The 22,482-nt window shown below is 42.4% G+C and overlaps 2 protein-coding genes and 1 non-coding gene across 3 annotated transcripts; 2 read left to right on the forward strand and 1 right to left on the reverse strand.

Annotated features, from left to right (window-relative positions):
• Positions 1 to 13,128: 13,128 nt before the first annotated feature.
• On the forward strand, positions 13,129 to 13,234 carry LOC139298448 (U6 spliceosomal RNA). The gene has a single exon (XR_011598715.1). It is a non-coding gene; the product is annotated as a U6 spliceosomal RNA (small nuclear RNA).
• Positions 13,235 to 14,704: 1,470 nt separating this feature from the next.
• Positions 14,705 to 19,912, reverse strand: haus2 (HAUS augmin like complex subunit 2). Its single transcript, XM_070920364.1, has 8 exons — positions 19,837 to 19,912; positions 17,897 to 18,109; positions 17,672 to 17,758; positions 17,003 to 17,101; positions 16,666 to 16,735; positions 15,941 to 16,073; positions 15,195 to 15,303; positions 14,705 to 14,980 (listed from the first exon to the last, which is right to left on the reverse strand). Exons 2-8 carry the CDS (start codon positions 18,044 to 18,046, stop codon positions 14,867 to 14,869), a joined length of 762 nt encoding a protein of 253 aa, XP_070776465.1. The 5' UTR covers positions 18,047 to 18,109; positions 19,837 to 19,912; the 3' UTR covers positions 14,705 to 14,866.
• Positions 19,219 to 22,261, forward strand: lrrc57 (leucine rich repeat containing 57). Its single transcript, XM_070920366.1, has 6 exons — positions 19,219 to 19,268; positions 19,551 to 19,893; positions 20,617 to 20,752; positions 21,206 to 21,474; positions 21,805 to 21,990; positions 22,086 to 22,261. Exons 2-6 carry the CDS (start codon positions 19,810 to 19,812, stop codon positions 22,125 to 22,127), a joined length of 717 nt encoding a protein of 238 aa, XP_070776467.1. The 5' UTR covers positions 19,219 to 19,268; positions 19,551 to 19,809; the 3' UTR covers positions 22,128 to 22,261.
• The last annotated feature ends 221 nt before the right edge of the window (positions 22,262 to 22,482 follow it).

Below are 22,482 nucleotides of genomic sequence, written 5' to 3' on the forward strand. Positions count from 1 at the left end.
GGCGGAAGGTAACTTTTTACAGCGGGCGGACCGACAGAGTTTTTAAAAAAAACTTTTCGATGTTATTTTGACGTCTGTCTGTCTGTCTGCGTCGGACCGAGGACGAGAGTTCACCCTCTGCCATCATGACATCAAGTGCCTTCAGACTCACAGAGGAAAAGGTCGCCGGGCCGAGGACCGCCGTCATCACGGAGACAAAACAAAAAGACAAAACGTCGGACATCTTTATGTCCTACTGACCGAGGAGCGAATGAACAGAAATGTCTCCTGGTCTGATTATGCAGAGAATCCGTTTCTTACAGATTTCTTCCTTCTTTTTTTTTTAAAGAGGAAAATGTTTAAGATGACAAGAGGATTCTGGGAAAAGGAAGCCATGTTGGTGGCGTTAAGAGGAGTCCACGCCGTGGACAGGAAATAGACTCTGGATACAGACAGGAAGCTCTTTGATTTATTCAACAATTTAAAGAACAACATGCAATCTGTGACTGGATATTTCAAAATAAAAGACTTCCTGTTGGACAATTTTCAGCCCAAAGCCAATGGGATTCGAGCATTTGGTCTCTCAGAACTATTTTAGTATTTCAAAATAAGAGTTTTCAGAAGGAGGCGGAGACTTTGACGTTACCCGAGATCATCAGTTATCTTAAACTATAAAAAGAGCTGGAGCTTTTGGAAAAAGGAGGAAGAAAAGTGTATTGTAAAATCAAATCTTATATTGTTCCTATGATATTATAAAGACGGGGGGGGGGGGGGGCGGCGTGGGGGCATTACACTTTTCATCTCTTTTGTTGGTTTCAGCGAGGGTGGGACTTTTAGTTCAGGTTTCTTTATTTTGTTTTTCAATTTCTGGAAAAACTCCAAAGGAAAATTTGAAGGATAAAAAATCAAGATGTAATGTTTTTGTTTTTTAATTTTAGGGAGTTGATGGTCCTGATGATAAACATTTCTACTAAGATCCACGTTGAGGATTCATTTAAAAAAAAGCACAAAGAGACAAAAATGTGTTTAAACAGAGTCGACACATGAACAACACACCTGATCACTGTATGGAAAATCCTTTACAACAAATTTCCAGGTTCATCATCTCGGCATCTTTTATTATATGGAAGCCCATTTCTGCCAAGAAAGAGAATGGATAAAAAGTTAGGATGATAGAAATTAAAATTATCTTTACAAGTATTCATGAATGGAAAAATCACACATTTGACTCTCGCAATTCTGATTTAAAAAGTCAAAATAGTGAATTGAAAGTCCTAATTTTGAATTTTTATCTCATAATTGTGACTTAAAAAGGCACTTACTAGCTACATTTTTTCCGTCATTCCTAACATTTCATCCATTTTTTTCTTTTCCTGGCAGAAATGAGCTTCTGTACTTCTGCTCATATACATGCTGTCACAGAAAAACCACTCGACTGCCATTTTTATTCACGTGGTTTCACAGCATCTGTGAGAAAGTTATAATTTTAGCTTGAAAATACATTTAAAGACGCCGTGAAACATCTGTAATGTGACGTATTTCTGAGTGAAACAGAGAATGTGGGTGAGGAATCATTTTCAGGATTTGATTAAATTTAATTCAAATTGATTTGATCGACAGAACGTGGGCGTGACTCAGTGAGCAAGCACATAAAGAGTGGTTTTATGTGATTCACTGTGTCTTTAAAACATGTTTTTTATTGGAGAGTTTTCACTACACAATAACGATGAAGCCTGATTTCCATCTGAGCCAGTTACACACTCACATTAAACTTTAGCCGAGGATCCATTAGATAACTCATACCCTCAGATAAATATCATTTCTTTTTAATGTTTTGTTGGTTTTTTTCCCTCCCTGTGGCGACACTTTTCCTCTCAGTGTGTTTTTCCACTGCAGCTGATAATCAGATATTTATTAAAGCTCCTCTGGGTGTCAGTTTATCCTCCACTGCATCATTATCACATTAACTGTGTTCGGTGGAATCACTGGAGATGATTGGTCTCCTCTGATAAACACCAGTGGGTTTATTTATTCATTTTCACAAATGTTTTTTAAAAATTCAAACTCTGTGGATTAGTGATTACAGTCCACTCACAGACATAATGCGCTGTTTTCATCAAAAAGAAAGTAATGCGCCCCCCCTATCCCACCGTAAACATACCTTATAAACATTGTATGGAAGCCAATTACAGCCAGGAAAATAAAGAAAATCAAAAATGTAAATTATGAGACACGAAGTGAACTTTTGATTTACTAAATTAAAGTTAAGTCAGAACTATGATATAAAAAGTCAAAATTAAAATGTCATTTTTTTTTACCTACTATCTCATAATTTTCATTTAGCATGAATATCTTTATTTTCGTAATTCCTAATATTTAATCTATTTTTAATCAAATTTTATTTAATTTTTTGGGGGGCTTTCATAAATTTGGGTCCAAACAAAGATGGCTTGTGGAACAGAGACTTTAGCTCTCCACAGAGCACACATTTCACATTGAGAATTTGGACACTTATGTAAAATGGCGGGAAAGTATAAGTAGTATAAATAGTCTACGTGTAGTGTAGCACATGATGGTTACTACAGATTTAGAGACCACATCTCCCAGAAGCCCTGTGGCTTAACAACTCTATTGCTGGACTTTGGATGCATTAGTCATTCAATAATTGTGGCTTACAACAATAAAACAAAACTTTTCATATCTCTGTTTACAGTGAGACCCTCAGAGTTGGTCTCATGTTCATGTTAAAAAATGTTCCTTCGATGTGATTAAAGGCGTCTCAGCTAATTAGAGCTTCAGTTGTCAACTCTCTGCAGTGGAAAAACACATTCTCATTTATTCCCCTGGGGGGTCTGATCTCTGTGTTGTTTATATTTGGATTTTTTGGGGGAGGGGCAATAAAATAAAAGTTTTAAAAAAGCCACCAACACGACTCTGTGGACGTGTGAAGAAAGATATTTTTATAACTGTGATTATTCTCTGCAATAGATTCTCAGATCAGTTGGACTGACTGAAGGTTACACTGCATTCTGGTTATTATTATTATTATTATTATTATTATTATTATTATATTAATAAATACACTCCAAATGTAACATTTAATGGTTTTCTGTCATGGTGTCTTCATGCTGCATTGTGTGTGTGTTTGTGTTCATCACCTTGTGGGGACTCTCCTCTTCGATGGTCCTCACAAGGTTTAAAATGTTACTTTCGGTTACAGACTTTTGTTGGATTTGTCAGCTTCCAATGAATTAATGTAAAGCAATGCATTGTCCTCACAAGTGACAAAAACACGCGTGTGTGTGTGTGTGTGTTTGCACACATACTTGTATTCCTGATGTTGTGGGGACCTGTTTAAACACTGACATTGTGAGGACTCTACTCCCATCAGGTTCCCTCAATGCTGAACATTAAACTTAAGGGTTCAGACTTACAGTCAGTTGAATATCTTCAGGTTTTAGACTGTTAGTCGGACAAAACAAGCAAAATGTGTGGCCTCACATTTTATAGACTAAACCATTCGAGATTTACCAATCATCAGATTAATCAATAATGAAAATAATCGTTTAGATTATATACAGAGTTTGATCGGGGGGGCTGTAGGTGTGAAAGCATTTTGTAATATGTGAAGGAGGCGTGTTCAAGCTAAAGCTGGGCGTTCGGTAGCTCTTTAATATTCAGAATCTAATGTGATTAAACATAAAATCTTTTGTGCCTGTAAATGTTGGAGATGAGAGAAGAGACTGAGTGATGTTAGCGAACAGGAAGAACAGAACTCATTTCTCTCATTTAAACAGAATGATTGACAGCTCCAAATGAAACCAACTAATGAGAGTTTGTGGAGGACGAGAGGGAACTTTCACCATCTGGATGGAAATTACAGATTAAAAAGAGCCGACTTCAAACAGACCTGCTGTGTTTCTATTGAATGAAGTGAAGCCCTGAATGATAAAATAACTGACAGCACAAAATTAATTTTAGATGCATTTCCCCAAAATTCAGTCTCACATGTTTGGTATCTTTCAAAAAACTTTGTGATCTGCACTAGAATTTAAAATAAAGTTGTGAGCGTTTGAACAACAACAACAATGTGAGTTTATAAAGACGGAGACAGAGGCGTGTCCAGTGTACTGCATATACAGTATACAGCGTGTACTTTCCGTATACCTCCATAAAAACAGCCACAGATGTCAGTGCACATCCTGCAGAGTAAGGCTACTGTAGAGGTTTAACAGACTGGATCGTCTTTGTTTTCAGTATGTTTTTGGAGATGAACTCTTCGTGGTTCTGGTCCAGGACTCTCAGGTTTCTGCCCTCGGCGTGCTGCTGCTGCTGTGGATGATTTGTGTTTCTCCATTAAGTTAACATTTATAACATAATTTATAGTCTTCGGGGGTCTTCTCAGAGCCGGATCATTCATCAGCTCTGACACGTTGCTGCCGGCTAACGAACGTCTCCGACCGCAGCGCTCGTCCTGTTTATCGCCGCCCGTTATTTACTGAATCCAGCCCGGCACCACAGCAGCCTAATGGCCGCCATTCGTCATCCCTCAATTGATTTTCAATTGCAGCGCTGCAGTGTGTTAAGCAGATCAGAGTCGGGCCGGTCTATTTTCTGGAGTGGATATAAGTGGGTTTGTTAAAGCCCTGAGGAGAAGACTGCAGTTATGTGGTGGGTGGAGACTTTAATGTGTTTTTGATTTTTTTCCACTGAATACATCCTGCTCTGGCCTGGTTCAGCACAGCATGGCACTGTTGTGGTTTTCAAATATTTATTATTTGTCTGCTGCAAAATGAGTTTGATGTGTTGTAAAGTGAGCAGAAGATGAATCTTTGGTTTGAGGTGGATGAAGTCCAGCAACACTTCACCTGAACAACCTGCTGTAAACTCAAAGATTTCTTCTCCTCACTGACTGACTTCACACCAACTTCTAAAAAGACAAAACTTTGTGTCACCTTCAACTCACTCCAATAGAATCACTGCGATCAGTGGACTCGTACACTCATTTCGTCTCAAGTTCAGCTTTGGTGAACTTTGACCTGTGAATTTGCGCTGTTGACCAATAGCAAGCCGTCCTGACAGAGCTGGCCTTTGAGTGGACAGAGAGCCGGAGAGTCCAACATGGAGGAAGCTATCGTAGCTTATTAGCTGCGTGTCACCATCAGTTTCACTGAAGCTCCTCTGTCAGAGTATAAACTGGTCCACAACAGAGACCTGGTTCATATACAGGAGACAGGAGGACATCATGCTGATAATAATAAATAATAATAAACTGCTGAGACTGAGCTAAGCTAACAAGCTAACACTTGCTAACTGACTGTTAGCAAGCGTGTTCACTCATATTGCTTTATTCTCCCTGTTTAATAACTTTTTTTGGACAAAATGGTAAAAAAAAAATTTAACCAAAAGTCCAGGACCAAAAATTCCACAAAGACACGCTGATTCATTTAGCTGTTTTCTGGTTTCACCGGGTTGTCATTTGTGTTCGTTCGGTACTTTAAACCATCCTGACGTCACTTTTGTCCATTTTAAATCATTTAGAAGATTTTCATTCTTCCTGTGATAACTTTTATGAGCCTGAATAACTAAAATGTCGTGTTCCAGGACCAACTAATGACCAACTGTGTGGCCAGAAGAAACAGGACTGATGTTGTCTTCCTGTAAACGTGTTCAGCTCCTGAAGCCTTCATGCAGCCTCATGCTGACAGTAGAAACCAAACGGAGGCTTGCCTCTGTGGTGAAGGTGTCTGCAGACGTGGGAACAATCGGCTTCCACTTCTTTTATTTCCTTTGAATAGTGAGTTCAAACGGCAGCACGTCTCCTCGGTGAATTCCCGGTGGAGTCGGCGTCGTGGAGGCGGAGGGCGTCTCCGTCGTCTTGTTCAGATCAGAAAAGCTTTTACAGCAGCACAGTTCAGCTGTCATCTGAACACAAAGCTGCTCTCTGATCTGTCAGTTAACCTGACTGAACCTGACACTTTATAAGGCAGAGAAGGTGTGACTGTGTGAGGATCAGCTGTTCAAACAGTCTTCATGTTAACTCTGAGCCCCAGCAGTCCTCTTAAACCAGCAGTGGAAGAAGTACTCAGACCTTCAGTAGATGTAGTAATACCACAGTGTAGAAATACTCTGTTACAAGTAAAAGTCCTGCATTCAAAATGTTGTCATTTTAATTACTTTATATAGTGATTAGATAGATTTGATAAAACCTATTTTAGATATATTTTAAGTTGTGTCACAGATTTCACACATAAAACAATGATAAGTTGTGACTCTTTCTCATCCAGGCAGGCTGCCATCTTTGTTTTGAGTCGGTGTTCACACATCAGGTGTTTACTGTAGCATTGAAGTTACAATCACAAGTTTACTGCAGAAGTCGACCGGCCAATGATCATGAAGATCCAGCATTTCATGGAGCAAACAGGTCAGTGATGGTAAAAGGCTGCATGTATGTGATGTTACACCTGAAGCAGGTGACTCAACGCAGCGTCGAGCTGGGGACGGGCGGGGGGGTTACAGCTTCTCTCTTTCCTTGGATTTAATCCATCCGGACAAATGTAACACCAGCGTTGCCCGGCAGATTTGTGAGTCATTTGTGAGTGTATGAAATGCATTTTCAACACAGTTTTGTTTCCTCCATCATTAGCAGGATCTCTACCTGCTGTGCTCTGAAACATGTGGGCAGACATTTCTTTACTTTTCAATACATGAATATATTCTAAAATGACAATAAATAGGGCAAACATCTAGTGCATCACAGGACAATCTCAATCAGAACAAAAACATAAAAAGAAGAGTATTAGAAAGAGTACTCCACAGTACTCCACTAATGCACCACAAGTACATAGGCCAAAGTATTATCAGCTAAATGTACCAGATTATTAGTGTTACGGCTGTATGTGTTTCCCTGTTTCCCTTTTTCCTCTTCTGCCTTGTCTTGCTCTGCCCAGGTGTTCATCCTGATTGCCCAATGAGGTGCACCTGGCCTGGGCATGTGTATAACAGGAGCCTTACCAGCATCGCATGAGAGGCTTCTGGCACGGGACTGCTGGTTTTACTGCTGCTCAGCCTGGGATTTTTGTGTTGCTTATGTTTTGACTTCGGCCTTCTTTGGTTGTCTTTATTTAGTGTTTTGGTTGTTTGTCTTTAAGTAATAAATCCCAGGCTTTGGTTGTTTTAAAGGTGTCTCACTGTGGTTAGTGGTGGAATATTTGTTAGTCCCGTAGGGCCTCCAAAGGGTGGGACATAACATTAGTACTGAAGCATAAATGTCAGAGCAGCATTTTACTGTTGTAGCTGCTCGAGGTGGAGCTAGTTTAACTACTTTATATACAGTTAGCTAGTTTAACTACTTTATACACAGTTAGCTAGTTTAACTACTTTATATACAGTTAGATAGTTTTAATTACTTTATATACAGTTAGCTAGTTTTAACTACTTTATACACAGTTAGCTAGTTTAACTACTTTATATACAGTTAGCTAGTTTAACTACTTTATACACAGTTAGCTAGTTTAACTACTTTATATACAGTTAGCTAGTTTAACTACTTTATACACAGTTAGCTAGTTTAACTACTTTATATACAGTTAGATAGTTTTAACTACTTTATATACAGTTAGCTAGTTTAACTACTTTATATACAGTTAGCTAGTTTAACTACTTTATACACAGTTAGCTAGTTTAACTACTTTATATACAGTTAGCTAGTTTAACTACTTTATACACAGTTAGCTAGTTTTATATAATTATATAAATATATATAAATATAAATATAATATAAAATAATAATAATATCTAAAATATAAAATAAAATATATATAGCATTTGGGGCCACGGCGATGACTCCTGGTTAAACCACCAATCTGATCAGAGTATCTGATCAATCGTACTGAAAATGTATGTGTAAACTCCACTGTAAACTGAAGACGTCTTATTTTGTTGTTGTTTGATATCACTGTATTTTCGTATTAATTTTATTCCTGGAAGGTTATGGTGTCAGAGGACTGTTGTGGTTTTACTGCATTATTGATTGTTTAATGACAATAAAATATTAAAGAAATCACAGTGACTGCTGCCACCTGCTGGTGATAACTGGCATCACACAGATGTGAGCTGATATTAAAGACACAGAAACAGATGTTTGAGCTCTGAGCTGTTTGCTCACTACAGATAAACCAAACATCCAGAAGATACTTAAAACTAGAGACAAGAACAACATTAAATATGTTAGCATGTTAGCATGCTGGTGTTAGCATGTCTCAGTGCAGCCTCACAGAGCTGCTAGCATGGCTGCAGACTCTCAGTCTGGGTATTCTGTTTAATCTTTTCTTATTTCATTTTAGCTCATTTTTATCTTCTATGAGTTAAATCTTTTCCATCCTATTTATTTGTGTATATCTTAATAGGCCCTGTCTTTCTTTCTGTTTCTGTCTCGTCTTAAAACGTGTTGATGTTGCTGCAAACAAACTTGTCCTGCCTGAACTTGATGTGTCACATTCCTACAACACTTTAAACTGAAAGTGACATTTTCTTTGTGAAAAAAGACACAAACTTTGGTTTGGAAGAAGAAGAACTTTATGTTTTGCATTCTGCATAAAACACAAAGTATGAACTTATAACATCTATAATACAGCTGTGAATCTTCATCCAGAAGTTCTGGATGTTGGGTCTTAATGTATTAGACATGTATTAGCATGTATTAGAGTCCCTCCCCCCTCCTACATTTTCAACAAATTGCAGAATCCTTTAAACCAAGTCTATGTAACCTCCTCGGGGTCCAACAGTAACCATGTAGAGTTTGAAGTTTTAAATTTAGAGTAGAATTAAACTGTATCTGCAAGTCTTATCCTCAAATCTCTCGACATTGTACGAGAATTGCCATAAATTCGATCCTATATATCTTGATCAGATGATACACCCAAGTCCCTCTCCCAAACACCTTTCAGGCAGCGCATTAGAGGAAGAGGGGCCGAGACAGACTGCTCTATAGTGCACCATGGTGGAGTCCTCTCTGGAGGCAGTGCCCAGTGTGCAAGGCGTCTCAGACTGAATACGTATTAATAAAACAGAAGTTTTGGGAGCCTGAAACCTGTTGGACTGGCTGCTGTAACTTGCATTGAAAAAGGAGATTAGAAGGTTGTTTCCTATTTTGATATGTCCCACTGTTAACAGCTTGATATTGTTTGTAGGGGACCGCAGTGAACCCAAACCCATGAAGATCCACGTCGATGAGAATGACCAGGACCAGCTGATGAAGGAAAACCTGCTGCAACCTTCGTCTGACTGAGATGTAAATACAGGTCAGAGGTCCGAGAGGAGCAGGAGGTCCGAGAGGAGCAGGGGGGAAACCGACCAACACTTCAGCTCTGGAGGAGCTCACTGGACCCGTTAAAACCACAGACGGCATGTATGCTGCTGGCTCGGAGGTTGTTGTTTCACGTAGAAACGGGGACTTTGAAAAAGGTAACGGGCAGATAGCGGAAGGGGAGGAGAATGACTTATCCCAGCAGGCTACACCCGGGTCAAACTAGGCTGAGGGAGACCGGCCGGTGGAGGAGGACGGAGATGAGGGACAGGCTTGGCCACGATCAGTTGTCAGACCTGTAGCTGAGAGCTTGACTAAATATCACTGTGTCCACTGTTCCACAGAGTAAAAGAACCTTTAACAGCAAGTTACAGTTAGGCCAAGAAATATTTGGACAGTGACACAAGTTTTGTTATTTTAGCTGTTTACGAAAACATATTCAGGATACAGTTATATAATCAATATGGGCTTAAAGTGCAGACTCTCAGCTGTCATTTGAGAGTATTCACATCCAAATTGGAGGAAGGGTTTGGGAATTACAGCTCTTTAATATGTAGCCGCCTCTTTTTCAAGGGACCAAAAGTAATTGAACAACTGACTCAGAAGGCTGCAGGGGCTCGTCCCTCGTTAACCTGTCATCAATTAAGCAGTTAAAAGGTCTGGAGTTGATTCCAGGTGTGGCATTTGCATTTGGAAGCTGTTGCTGTGAACCCACCACATGAGGTCAAAGGAGCTCTCAATGGAAGTGAAACAGACCATCCTTAGGCTGAAAAAGTATTTCTGAAAAAAGAAGAAATGGCAGAGATAGCAGAAATGTTCAGAGTGGCCAAATCAACAGTTTGGTACATTCTGAGAAAAAAAAGAGTGCACTGGTGAGCTTGAGAACTCAAAAAGGCCTGGATGTCCACGGAAGACAACGGTGGTGGATGATCGCAGGGTCCTTTCCATGGTGAAGAAAAACCCCTTCACAACATCCACCAAGTGAAGAACACTCCAGGAAGTAGGTGTATCAGTATCTAAGTCTACCATAAAGAGAAGACTTAATGAGAGTAAATACAGAGGGTTCACCACAAGGTGCAAACCATTAATCAGCCTCTAAAATAGAAAGGCCAGATTAGACTTTAGAAGCCAGCCCAGTTCTGGAACAGCATGCTTTGGACAGATGAGACTGAGATCAACCTGTACCAGAATGATGGTAAGAAGAAAGTATGGAGAAGAATCGGAACAGCTCATGATCCAAAGCACACCACATCTTCTGTAAAACATGGTGGAGGCAGTGTGATGGCGTGGGCATGCAGGGCTTCCAATGGCACTGGGTCACTAGTGTTTATTGATGATGTGACAGAAGACAGAAGCAGCTGGATGAATTCTGAAGTGTATAGGAATATACTTTCTGCTCAGATTCAGCCAAATGCAGCAAAGTTGATTGGACGGCGCTTCACAGTACAGATGGACAATGACCCAAAACATACTGCGAAAGCAACCCAGGAGTTTTTTAAGGCAAAGAAGTGGAATATTCTGCAATGGCCGAGTCAATCACCAGATCTCAACCCGATCGAGCATCGATGCATTTCACTTGCTCAAGACAAAACTTAAGGCAGAAAGACCCACAAACAAGCAACGACTGAAGACAGCTGCAGTAAAGGCCTGGCAAAGCATCACAAAGGAGGAAACCCAGCGTCTGGTGATGTCCATGGGTTCCAGACTTCAGGCAGTCATTGCCTGCAAAGGATTCTCAACAAAGTATTAAAAATGGACATTTTACTTATGGTAATGTTAATTTGTCCAATTACTTTTGAGCCCCTGAAATGAGGAGACTTTGTATAAAAATGGTTCGTAATGTTTCATAGGACATTTTTGTTCAACCCCTTGAATTAAACCTGCACTTCAATTGCATCTTAGTTGTTTCATTTCAAATCCAATGTGGTGGCGTGCAGAGCCCAAATCATGAAGACTGTCACTGTCAAAATATTTCTGGGCCGAACTGTATTTCAGCAATTCAAGTGAAAACCACATCAGTAACGTTATATCGCTGAACAGCCTCTGGAAGCAGCGACATGCAACATTACGGACAAGAAAAGGTGGATTAAGTTAAAAACGGCACCATTTCCAGTCCTGAACAATCATGTTCGACTGACTTTGGGAACGTCGTCGCTACATCTTTAGCGCCGGCGTTGGTTTGTGCGAGCGGGCGGAGCGGCGGCCTCTGGACAGCCTTGGCCTTGGTGGCCAAAAAGCTAAAAAGACCATATAAGAAAAGCACAAAGACAGAACGGCACGCTTTCACCGCATAATTCAGCATGCTATTACGCCTGCAACGTAACTTCACTAGAACAATGTGACACACAGAAAATACACAGGTAGAGCTGAAGGCGGGACATAAATCTGGGACCTGGCTTGGCGGGACCGGCTCTGCTCCTGTGTACCGATCGAGCCTCACGGTGAGTTGACATGTTTGTGTGTATTATTATTATTATTATTATGCACATTTGACCACTCAGATTGAGACGTTTGACCCCTACAGTGAGTCCGCAGCAGTATGACTCATCCAATTGCTTATTGGTTGAGCTGTGTGATTGGCTAATTGGCTGATTGTCTGGGCGTGACTTGCGGCCCTCCAAATGCTGACGCCAAGTTTTAGCCCTTTACTGGAGTCCAGGCCTGCTGTGGCGTTATTGTTAAACAATACAACAATTCAGAAGGACATATACGTGTGTGTATATAGATGAATGCAGTTCTTGTGACTCATGTTTGATATTGTGTGTGTTTTCCTCCCCGTTCTGCAGCCAGACTCCGGCTTTAACTGCGCCCCTCACGCCATAGACTGGTCATAGGCTGACACCTGGTGGTAAGTTTGTGAAACTGCACTAACATGTTTTGAATAAAAATAAAAGTAGGAAGTAACGAAGCAGGAAGAAACAGCTAAAACAAACGTGAAAATAAAGAACCGTTTAAATCATTGAATACAAATCAGTCCTGGCTTACAAAAGTACCTTGACTCTGAAATGCTGTGTTGGGTTTTCAAGAACACTGGTTCTTTGAATGTCAATGTGTTTGAATGAGGGGAAAGGGCACCTCTTGCCTCTTCAGGCCTGATCATGTGGGCTATAAACCCTGTCAGGTGTGGAGGAGTTGAGCTGCTGTAACGTCCATCTGAGGATCGAGACGTTCTGTGACAACAGCAGAGAGAAATTCACGTCCTCAGAGCGGGAATTCATTTTCCAAACCCAGCGTGAGTGATCACAACAAAACCACATGATGATGAGCTCCAGCTGGACGTGCAGTCGTGTGTCCTCTCCTTGTCCTCGGGGTCGACTTGTTCTTGAACGCATCACGTTGAGTCGAGGAGCGTGTTGTTGCTCTGAACGTCTGTCCGACTGAAAGAAGCCATCACGTGCTGCAGCCTGTGTCCCCCCCCCCCCCCGTCTCTGTGTGAGTGTCCTCACGGGGGGACAGCAGCGGTTGGAGCTCAGGCGGGGGTTTCTGGGGGGTTGAAGTGCCTCTGGGAGGGATCTTTTGTTCTCTCGCCTTCAGCGCACCAATCCTGGCTGCCTGACGTAAAGGCTCTTTGCATAGAGTTCCCATCAGCCCACTGAGCTCCTCAGCGAGGCAGACGGGACCCGGAGTGGGTCAGACCGGGTCAGATCGGTTCTTGGTGGGTCACTGTAGGTACAGGTCTCAAAGCACAGCACCCAGACCTCTGCATACTGTTGTGCTCTGTTTACATTAAAGCCATTTAGAGGCAGTTTACTGCCTTCCAGCCTCAGTGTGAACTCCCACCATAATCCAGGCAGGTCCCGGGACAGACCCCTTTATATAGGACACCGGGACAGGGTGCTGTTGTGTTACTCCGGTAGCACATATACTAAAATTGGAACGATACAGAGAAGATTAGCATGGCCCCTGCGCAAGGATGACACGCAAATTCGTGAAGCGTTCCTCATTTTTCACAAAGATGATTTTTATGAACGTACAAAACAATTTTAAAAAACATCATGAAAATCATAATTTTGTTCATAAAATTATGATTTTCGTGAAAAGATACCGGTGGAGAAGCAGCAGAGTGTCTTTCTCTCTGTTTAAAGCTCTTTGTAAACTTTATGCTGGAGGACAACAGGAAGTAAATCTGCACAATTTGTACATACTTTATATTTTCCGTGTATTTATTTTTGTCCCCCATATTTTTCATATCTATTTATTATTTGTATATTGTTTGTCTGTCTTTGCTGCTGTGACTTGTACATTTCCCCGCTGTGGGATGAATAAAGTCGAAGTCTAAAGTTCTTTTGTCGGGTCTGAAACATGGCTTGTCATTTTCACCATGTCTGACCTCCTGTCTTACGTCCCAAGAGAGACAACCAGATTCCTGATGGTCGGATCAGCCACCGTCAGTAATGAATACACACGTTATTAACCCTTTAATCAAACCAATAACTAACAGCAGCCTCATCATACCGAAGCAGTTCCCTCGTGTTTCTGTGGTGGTAAAGTAAGTAAAGCTCCCTGCGCTCTCTGTGGAAACATTACGCCAAACTCACTTTAAGAAATAACATATTAAACTTTCCTTAAGTGTCCGTAAAAACACTCTAGAAATACAAGATAAAGGCCTTTGTATTTCTTCTTGTCAGTTCGGCATCAGTATAATCCATAACGATGAACTGTATTTCCATACAAACTTTACATTTTGAATTTCGTCACCTCAACTCACTACCGGCCTCCTTAGAGTTCATCCACAGTGAACTAATAATCATTAGCTGATAGTTCAGAATGAGCTCCACCTCAACTCCAGCAGTCACATCCTGCTTCACATTAATGGAGGACAGGAGGACAGACACAGGGGACATCTGACTGCTGGAGTACTTTAAGGACATCTGACTGATTATACTGACAGACCTTTACTGGAACACAGTATTTGTACAGTGTGGTATTAGTATTTTTAGTGCAGTGAAGGACCTGAATACTCCCTGCTGCTGAAACTCTACAGTCCTGTGGACTACAGCGTCCTCCTGTGGCCTACAGCGTCCTCCTGTGGCCTACAGCGTCCTCCTGTGGACTACAGCGCCCTCCTGTGGCCAGACAACGCAGCTGCATTCTGAACCGACCTCATGTGAAACTGCAGTTCAGTAACAACGTGAGCTGTTTCTAAGAACATCAAGTTTCAGTTCAAACTAAAGTGTTTGTGATACATTTAGACAAACTGTGTGTTAATAAATGATAACTCGTATTCTGTCCAAAGGTCGTTTTGTATTTTCATGGTTAAATAATAGTGATTATTATGTCACTCTATAAATGAAAAGCTAAAATGTTCTTTTTAATGTAACAGTAACGTTAAAGTAAATGTAACGGCCGATGACACGACAGGAACAGGAAGTCACAGCTGAGAGGTTCTACCAAAATCAGATTTTATTACAAGTCCATCAAGTCTTCAATATTTGACACATAATAATAATAATAATAATAATAATTATTGCAGGAAACAGAGTCCATGTGAAGATTTTTGTGTGTTTGTCCAACAAGACGACGTCCTGTCCATCCAGCTGGTGGACGAAGAGGAGGAGGAAGGTGAGGGGTCAGGTGTCATCATGCAGAGCTGTCACTCAGCCTGCTGCTGTGGACTTCCTTCCACTGGAGAACCTGATTGGACAAACTCTCCACCTCTGACACCTGAGCCAGTAACAGGGCGAGAGAGGTATTCTGATAGAGAGACAGAGAGAGACAGACAGACAGAGAGAGAGAGAGACCGACAGACAGACAGACAGACAGACAGAGAGAGACAGACAGACAGACAGACAGACAGAGAGATAACAGTTAGACTTAAGTGTTTTTATTTTTATCATTTCTTTCTTGGCAGAAATTGGCCTCCATACAGTCATGTGGTGTTGGTTTACAGTGATGTCATGTGACTGACCAGCTGAGCGAGGTGGTCTCTGGCGGTGGGACTGCAGCGGACTGAGCTCAGCTTCTCCTCCAGAGTCTCTATGAAGTCCAGCAGCATCTTCACAGCGTCCACCACAAACCTGAAACACAACAGACTCAAACAGTTACAACACAAACTGGGGACATACTGGTCTGCTCTGTGTGCTTCCAGTTTATTATAGAGACTACAGCCCTGGACCCAGTCTGGGTCTGACCCAGGATCAGCCAGAAGCATGGTGTGAGCTCAGAGAGGCAATAAGGGAATAAAAAGATCCTCCAGACATCTGCATCCTGATCAGGATCAATTCAACCAAACCCCACACAGAAAAACCCTCATTTACTCACTTCCATTCAACAGCATCCATCCATTCACCTCTAATAGAACATGTGACGGCATCAGTTTGACAACACATGACAGAAACACTGACAGCTGATCGTGACTCTGCAGAGCCGAGTTACAACTGACAGGAAGTGCCGTTAGTGTTGATGATACTGAGCAAAATGAGCCCACGTTTATTTTAGTTTGAAGGTTTTTACGGCCTGATTCTTCCTGTCTGTTCGTCCCCTCTGGTTTAACTCCGGTCTTCTGTAATGTGACATGTCAGGTTTTAACTTCCTGTGCGGACTGTGGCTGAAGGTGAGTTTTTGTGGTTGTGAGCTCAGTTTAGTGAATCAGAAATCCATCAGTTATCTGTTCTGTCTGTGATCGATCGCAGCAGAAGAAACTACAGGTGCTACCTGTGCAGGTGAGCCTGCACGGGCAGGTTGGTGCGACCCAGCGGTCTCATCAGTCTCTGCCTCAAACTGTTCTGATCCTTCAGGAGGTCCTGCAGGTGACCGCAGAACATCTGCAACATCTGGAACCTGCGAGCTGCAAGAGAGAAGAGACGACAGGAGCAGAGGAACAAACTAAATGTTTGATATTTACTGTTGTTTTATTATCTCATCATCATCATCAGATCTCATGTTCAGACTCAAACCATCAACCTGTCAGTCCTCACTTCCTGTCTGTGGCTCTCAGCTCTCAGCCCATTGGTTCCTACTGAAGACGTGAATCTTTAAAAACTCCAACATATAGTTTCATGTTTAAAAGGCTCAGTCATTCCCTCAAACAGCTGCTCGCTGCAGTTTTCATCAAACTAACAGCAGGAAATAGTGCATCTGTTGGGGACTATTTTCAGCGGCGGATGAATCCACATGTGGAGCTCTAGTGAGTGTTTGGGGCAGCAGGACGGTGTGTGTGTGTGTGTGTGTGTGTGTGAGTCCAGATAAACTGCAGTGTGTGTGTTCATGGTGATGAAGGAAACAACAGTGAGGCTCACTGATGAGTTTTATTAATAATAATAATAATAATAATAATAAGTCAGGCTGTGATGCACACACAGTACTGGTTAGTAGAAACACTCACTGCTGCTTTGAGTCTGAACATGAAGACAAACAATCAGGTTGATGGTTTCACTCACTGAGGTGGAAGCTGTGTGTGACGTCGGCGCTCTCCTTCTCGAGCTTCAGCAGCTCCAACTGCAGCTGCAGCTGCAACAAAGACATAAATAATGTAAATGTTTAGTTTTGTTTCATTTCTTAATATTCCAGTATATTAGGTGATATTAGCTTCTTGATGTCGGTGTAGAAACACCAGAGCTGTCTTAATGTCTGAGGTCATTTAGGATCAGCGTGGCTGTAGTTTGTCCACCAGAAAAATTAATAAATAAAAAAATACATACTTGTATCTGATAATCCAGTTTAAACTATGAACTATAAACTCAGATAAACAGGACGTGACATCACACTGAAGCGTACCTCGTCCAGCTGTCTCCGTGTTCTGATTCGCTGTTCAGCCTCAAGCAGGTGAGAGGAGAAGGCGGGGCTCAGCCTAGAGGAGGCGGAGTCTATTTCCTCCTGAGGACAGGTAGAGACAGAACCTTCTGTCAGGAGAACAAGTGGTTCTCATCTCATGAATGTAGTACTATCTGTTATTAAGTCCTCAAAACTAAAGTTATCTTCATTCATTGTTTCAGAATCAGAATCAGAAATACTTTATTGATCCCGGGGGGACATTGTACAGTACCGGTGCTCCCATTCAAGAGTAGAAAGCAGCATAAATTTAGAGCTAAAAGTATGTACAAAATATAAAAATAACAAATAGAAAATACACATTTAAATAAACACATTTACAATATTTAAGTGAAACATAAAAGTTAAAAATATATACAACAGCAATGTATATGTAAGTCCATATTTATGTATATATGTATTGTATGTACTGCACTGTCATGTTTACAGGAACAGGAAGTTGTAGCTGGACACGGTTCACACCTGTCGTCTTTATTTCATCACTTACAGTTGTAGGTTTTCTAAGTGCATCGACATATTAACTGTGAGTATCCAGACGTGCCCTTGCGTTTAACACAGTAAGGCTTACATAACATAACGAAACATAATGTTTTAAGAGGGGGGGGGGGCTCAGACCTGGGACACGGCTCCTCTGGAGACACATCTGGCCAACAGACTGGCAGCTGGAGTCACTGAGAACGGAGACAAATCCCACTGATGCATCTGAAACACAGAAACGAGATGGAACTTCTGAGAGTTTTAAACGCGGCCACCGTCGGTCCCTGAACGCAACCGGAGAGGAGTTTTCACGGTAACTGCTTCCGTTAGCACGTTAAGTTACAGTTCGGTGTTTCTTCTTACCGTTTTACAACAGAGACTCCCGAAGGACAGAAACGGCTCCAACTGAACCCGCCTAATGATTTGTCTTCTTCTTCTTCTTCTTCTTCTTCTTCTTCTTCTTCTTCTTCTTCGCGTTCCAACGGCGGTTGACAACCAGCGTATCAGGTGCATTACCGCCACCTTCTGCCTCGGAGTGTGACCACAGATGAGATGATGTCCATCAGTCCAGTTTGTCTGATGAAAACAAAGAAAGTTTCGGGTTCATTCATGCTTTTATATTGACACTCTGACTTCCGGCCTCCTGAGCTCTTCCTGCATACTTTGTCTTTGTGACAGTCATGATTGGAACAGCCTCCTCAGCCGGACCCTGTTCACACACACCAGCTGGTCGTTTCCCTTCAGAATACCTTGTTGAAGGAGTCTGAAATGTACCTGTAATTCTTCTTCTTCTCCTTGGAGGTTTAAATAATGATGATGTATTATTACAGATTAAACTACCCAGCAGTATAGAAAGTCATTAAAATTAGCTCCACCAGCTGCAATATTAAAGTGATGAACACATGAATGCATCAATAATTATAATCCAATAATATAATATATATTATTCTGCACAATGAGTACTTTTACTTTTGGTACTGTAAATATATTTTGGTGCTGATACTTTTGTTCTTTTGTTTTGAATGCAGGGCCTTTACTTGTAACAGAGTATTTCTACACTGTGGTATTCCTACTTTTACTGAAGTAAAACTTCAGTACTTGATGCACAGCCTCCATCACAGCTACAGCTGTAGTGAAGAGATGCTGTGTGTTGTTTAGTGTCTCAGTCTCATCCTGATGACTCTCTTCTGTCCTGCTTCCTGCAGGATATGAACATATTACAGGAATTATTAGTCATCATTGATTTTATTATTCACACCTGAGCTTTTCCTTCTGTCACATGTCAAAATGTTTCTTTGGCTCTCTGTTTTATCTTATCTCTCTCTATTCATCAAACTAAATGGTCACAAACACACATTTCCTTTCTATTTTGAAACTTTTGATGCCGGAATAATAAACGAGAACTATTTTAACCTTTAATACATATCATGTGCTTTGTGTTTAATAAGAATACACATACGTATATCAGTGAAAAGGTTTCTTTTCTTTTATCAATTCATTTTAAACGCTTTTTGTTCGTCTTTCTGTATTGACAAACACAGAGGAGAAGTGCGCATGCCCAAAAGACGTGACGTAGCTCCTCTGCGTTGTTCCCATTGGCTGTCAGAGCTGGGGGTCCCACAGCCGGTCGGTGCTCACTGAGTCAGGGCGTCAACACTTTTAGGTTATTCACACGTTTTATCAGACAGTATTTAAAGATTTGGACGAAAGGCGCCATTTTAATGTTCGCTTCGAGGTGAGTTAAACCGCCGTCACCTGTTTGTTCAGCTGCTGTTTGTGGCGGCTAGCTGTTAGCAGGCTAACGCTGCTGTGCTAACGTAGCTTTAGATTCACACCCATAAACATTATGTTCTGTTACTGTTGACTGGGAGCCGGCGGGTTGTTTGTTAGCTGCTTAGCTGCCAACAGTGTTCAAAATGTGTCGGACTTCTGTCTGATAAGGTTACTAACGAGCTAATGTAGCTAACGTTAGCTGCTCCAGCCTGTTGCTTGTTGTTGATGACTCTGTCCTCAGCAGGGATTTCACCGTCTGATCGCATTAACACCGACCGAAGAAGAAGCTGTCAGCTGATCCCAGGACTGTTAGCGACCACTTCCTGTTTGGATATGAACTCTGCCATTAGCTTCACTTCAGGTCGACTTTCACTGCTGCAGATCGATCGATAGTGGAGCTGCGTCTGCGGTGTGTTTGTCCTCAGTAAGATCAGTTGGGTGGAGTTCACAGACAGACAGACAGACGGACAGACAGACAGAGGGGTACCTGGCTGCAGGTCCAGATGGGGAACAGTGCACTGAAGTCTCACCTGGAAACCTCCCAGAAGACTGGGGTGTTCCAGCTGACAGCAAAGGGCCTGCAGGAGGTGAGAGACACACCTGTCCATGAAGTCAACATCATTGAAAAGATTCGCACTGATGACGTTGATCCAGAAACAATCTTCTGTTTTCACTAAAAACACACAGAAAGTGTCTCAAAGTCCCGACAGGTCATGTAACTACACTTCATCACAAAAGGAGAATCACACAGCGGGCAGGGACACGATGCATTCAAAGACCAACAAAGAATCACAATTAATTGAAGCCTGATGCAGGAAGTAAACACTTCCAGGTCAACGTATATTACAGTGACGTGCAGCTTTAATTCATGTGGGTAAAACACATGATCTTGATTCTAAAACAAAGAGTGGCAACAGTTAATCATTTGATTGATTAGCTGGTCAGTTCAAATCAACTGGCAACTATTTTCATAATGGATTGATTGTTTAAGCAGCGACGGACAGATGAATCCGCGAGAAGCTTCGGGGCTTCAGACTCTGACGTCTGCTGGTTTGTAAAACAGCAGCAGTTGAAGCTCATCAGCATCCCTCTGATATAAATAGTTTAGACGAGGACATAATAAGCAGATAAATCCACAATGAAACATCTACAGTAACATTAAATACACGGTTGTTCTTGTTGATCATTCGTCAATAAACATTGTGGAAGAACTTTTCTCCTCGTTGTCTCTGCGGTGATTTACGCTTCAGCTGTTTGTCTGTCAGAGGTCAGAGGTCACACTGTGAGATGTCCTGCTGGTTGTGTTTCAGTTTCCGGAGGAGCTGCAGAGGCTCACAGGGAACCTGCGGACGGTGGATCTGTCCGGGAACAAGATCGAGGTTCTTCCTGCCGCCATCGGAAACTTCCTGCAGCTCAAGAGTCTGACGCTGAACTCCAACAGACTCAGTGAGTGTTTGATATCGAGAGTGAAGAGGTGATTAGTTACTGATGAGTCCACTAATCAGTTTAGCTCTAGTGGAAATAAAGGACTTTGTGTCATTATGGTCAGTAGTTGTTCTCTGTGATCTGAGCAGGAACCTGATGTGTATTGATGTGATCATCTGAAGATCACACAGGAAGTTCTTCTCGCTGACATGTTGCAGAACGCAATAAGGATTCTTACGTCTCGTTGTTTGTGTGTTTTGAGTGACTGTGTTGAAGGTTTCTGGGGAAACACGAGATTTCAGAAAAGAGGAGTTAATTTGTGGTACGAGACCCTCTGTCCTCAGACCCCTGATTCAGCAGAGGTCAGAAGACAGACCTGGTTTTGGTGTCTTCCAGCTCCTCGTCCTCTCAGAACCAGCACAGCAGTGACAACATGCTTTAACATCCAGATGTCTGTTGTGTTTCTGTCCTCAGACTGCATCCCCTCTGAGATCTCAAAGCTGAAGAAGCTGGAGACTCTGAGTCTGAATGGGAACCGGATCCAGCAGCTGCCCCCGACTCTGGGCCAGCTCAAAGCTCTGCGCACCCTCAACCTGTCTGGGAACCAGATCTCAGAGTTTCCCTGCGGACTGGGAAGCCTGAGGCATCTGGACCTGCTAGACCTGTCCCGCAACCAGATCCAGAACGTCCCCACAGAGGTGTCGGCGCTGCAGGCCATCGAGATCAACCTCAACCAGAACCAGGTACCGCAGGTCTCACAGTGCGTATCGAGAAACATCAAACCATAGTCCTGTTGATGGTGACGGGGGGTGTCCTTCACCCTGTGGCTTCCTGTAGTCCAGGATCAGCTCCTTTGTTTTGCTGACGTCGAGATGGAGGTTGTAGTCCTGGCACCAAGACGTCAGGCCTCTGACCTCCTCTCTGTAGACCGCCTCGTCGCTGGCGTCACCCGTTGATCTGTTTGGTTTGCATGCAAAGTGTGATGAAGGTTACAGCGGATCTGAGCTTCACAGTGATCCAGGTTTCAGTTAGGTCTGGATGTTATTCTCTTCTTCACCTTCCTCCTCCTCCAGATCTCCGTGCTGTCGGCGGAGGTGTCCCTGTGTCCCCGTCTGAAGGTCCTGCGTCTGGAGGAGAACTGTCTGGAGCTGTCCTCCATCCCTCAGTCCATCCTGAAGGACTCCCAGGTGTCTCTGTTCTCTCTGGAGGGAAACCTGTTCGAGGTGAGGAATCTCAGAGACCTGGAGGGATACGACAAGGTCAGAACCCCTTCCTTTATAATCCATCACTTCAGTAATTATAGTCTCTGGTGGTCTCTGGTGGTCTGTAATGGTCTCTGTTGTTTCCTCCTCAGTACATGGAGCGTTTCACAGCCACCAAGAAGAAGTTTACCTGAAGGTGCTCGATGTCGAGTCTGAACCTCAGAGCGCCACCTGGAGGCGGGGTCAGCCGAGACTCCGTGCACCACAGCTGCTTCTTCTTCTGCTGCTGCTAAAAAACAGACCTCACACAGTCCTCGGGTCAATCCTTTTCACAGTGCCCCCCCCCCCCCCCCCCCCCGGTTGCCAGAATGCAAACTGAGACAAAGGGGACATTTGTCAAAACACCAAGACCTGCAGACAGACATGAAGGACCAGGAAGGATTTAACACGAGAGAAGAAGAAGAGCAACATGTCAACAGAGACTAAGGACTCTTTTAACGTTTGTCTCTTTTAATTATTATTTTCTTTAACCCTTGAACTCCTCAGAGG

Source organism: Enoplosus armatus, chromosome 15 (genome assembly GCF_043641665.1).
Source record: "Enoplosus armatus isolate fEnoArm2 chromosome 15, fEnoArm2.hap1, whole genome shotgun sequence".
In the NCBI taxonomy this organism is placed as follows: domain Eukaryota; kingdom Metazoa; phylum Chordata; class Actinopteri; order Centrarchiformes; family Enoplosidae; genus Enoplosus; species Enoplosus armatus.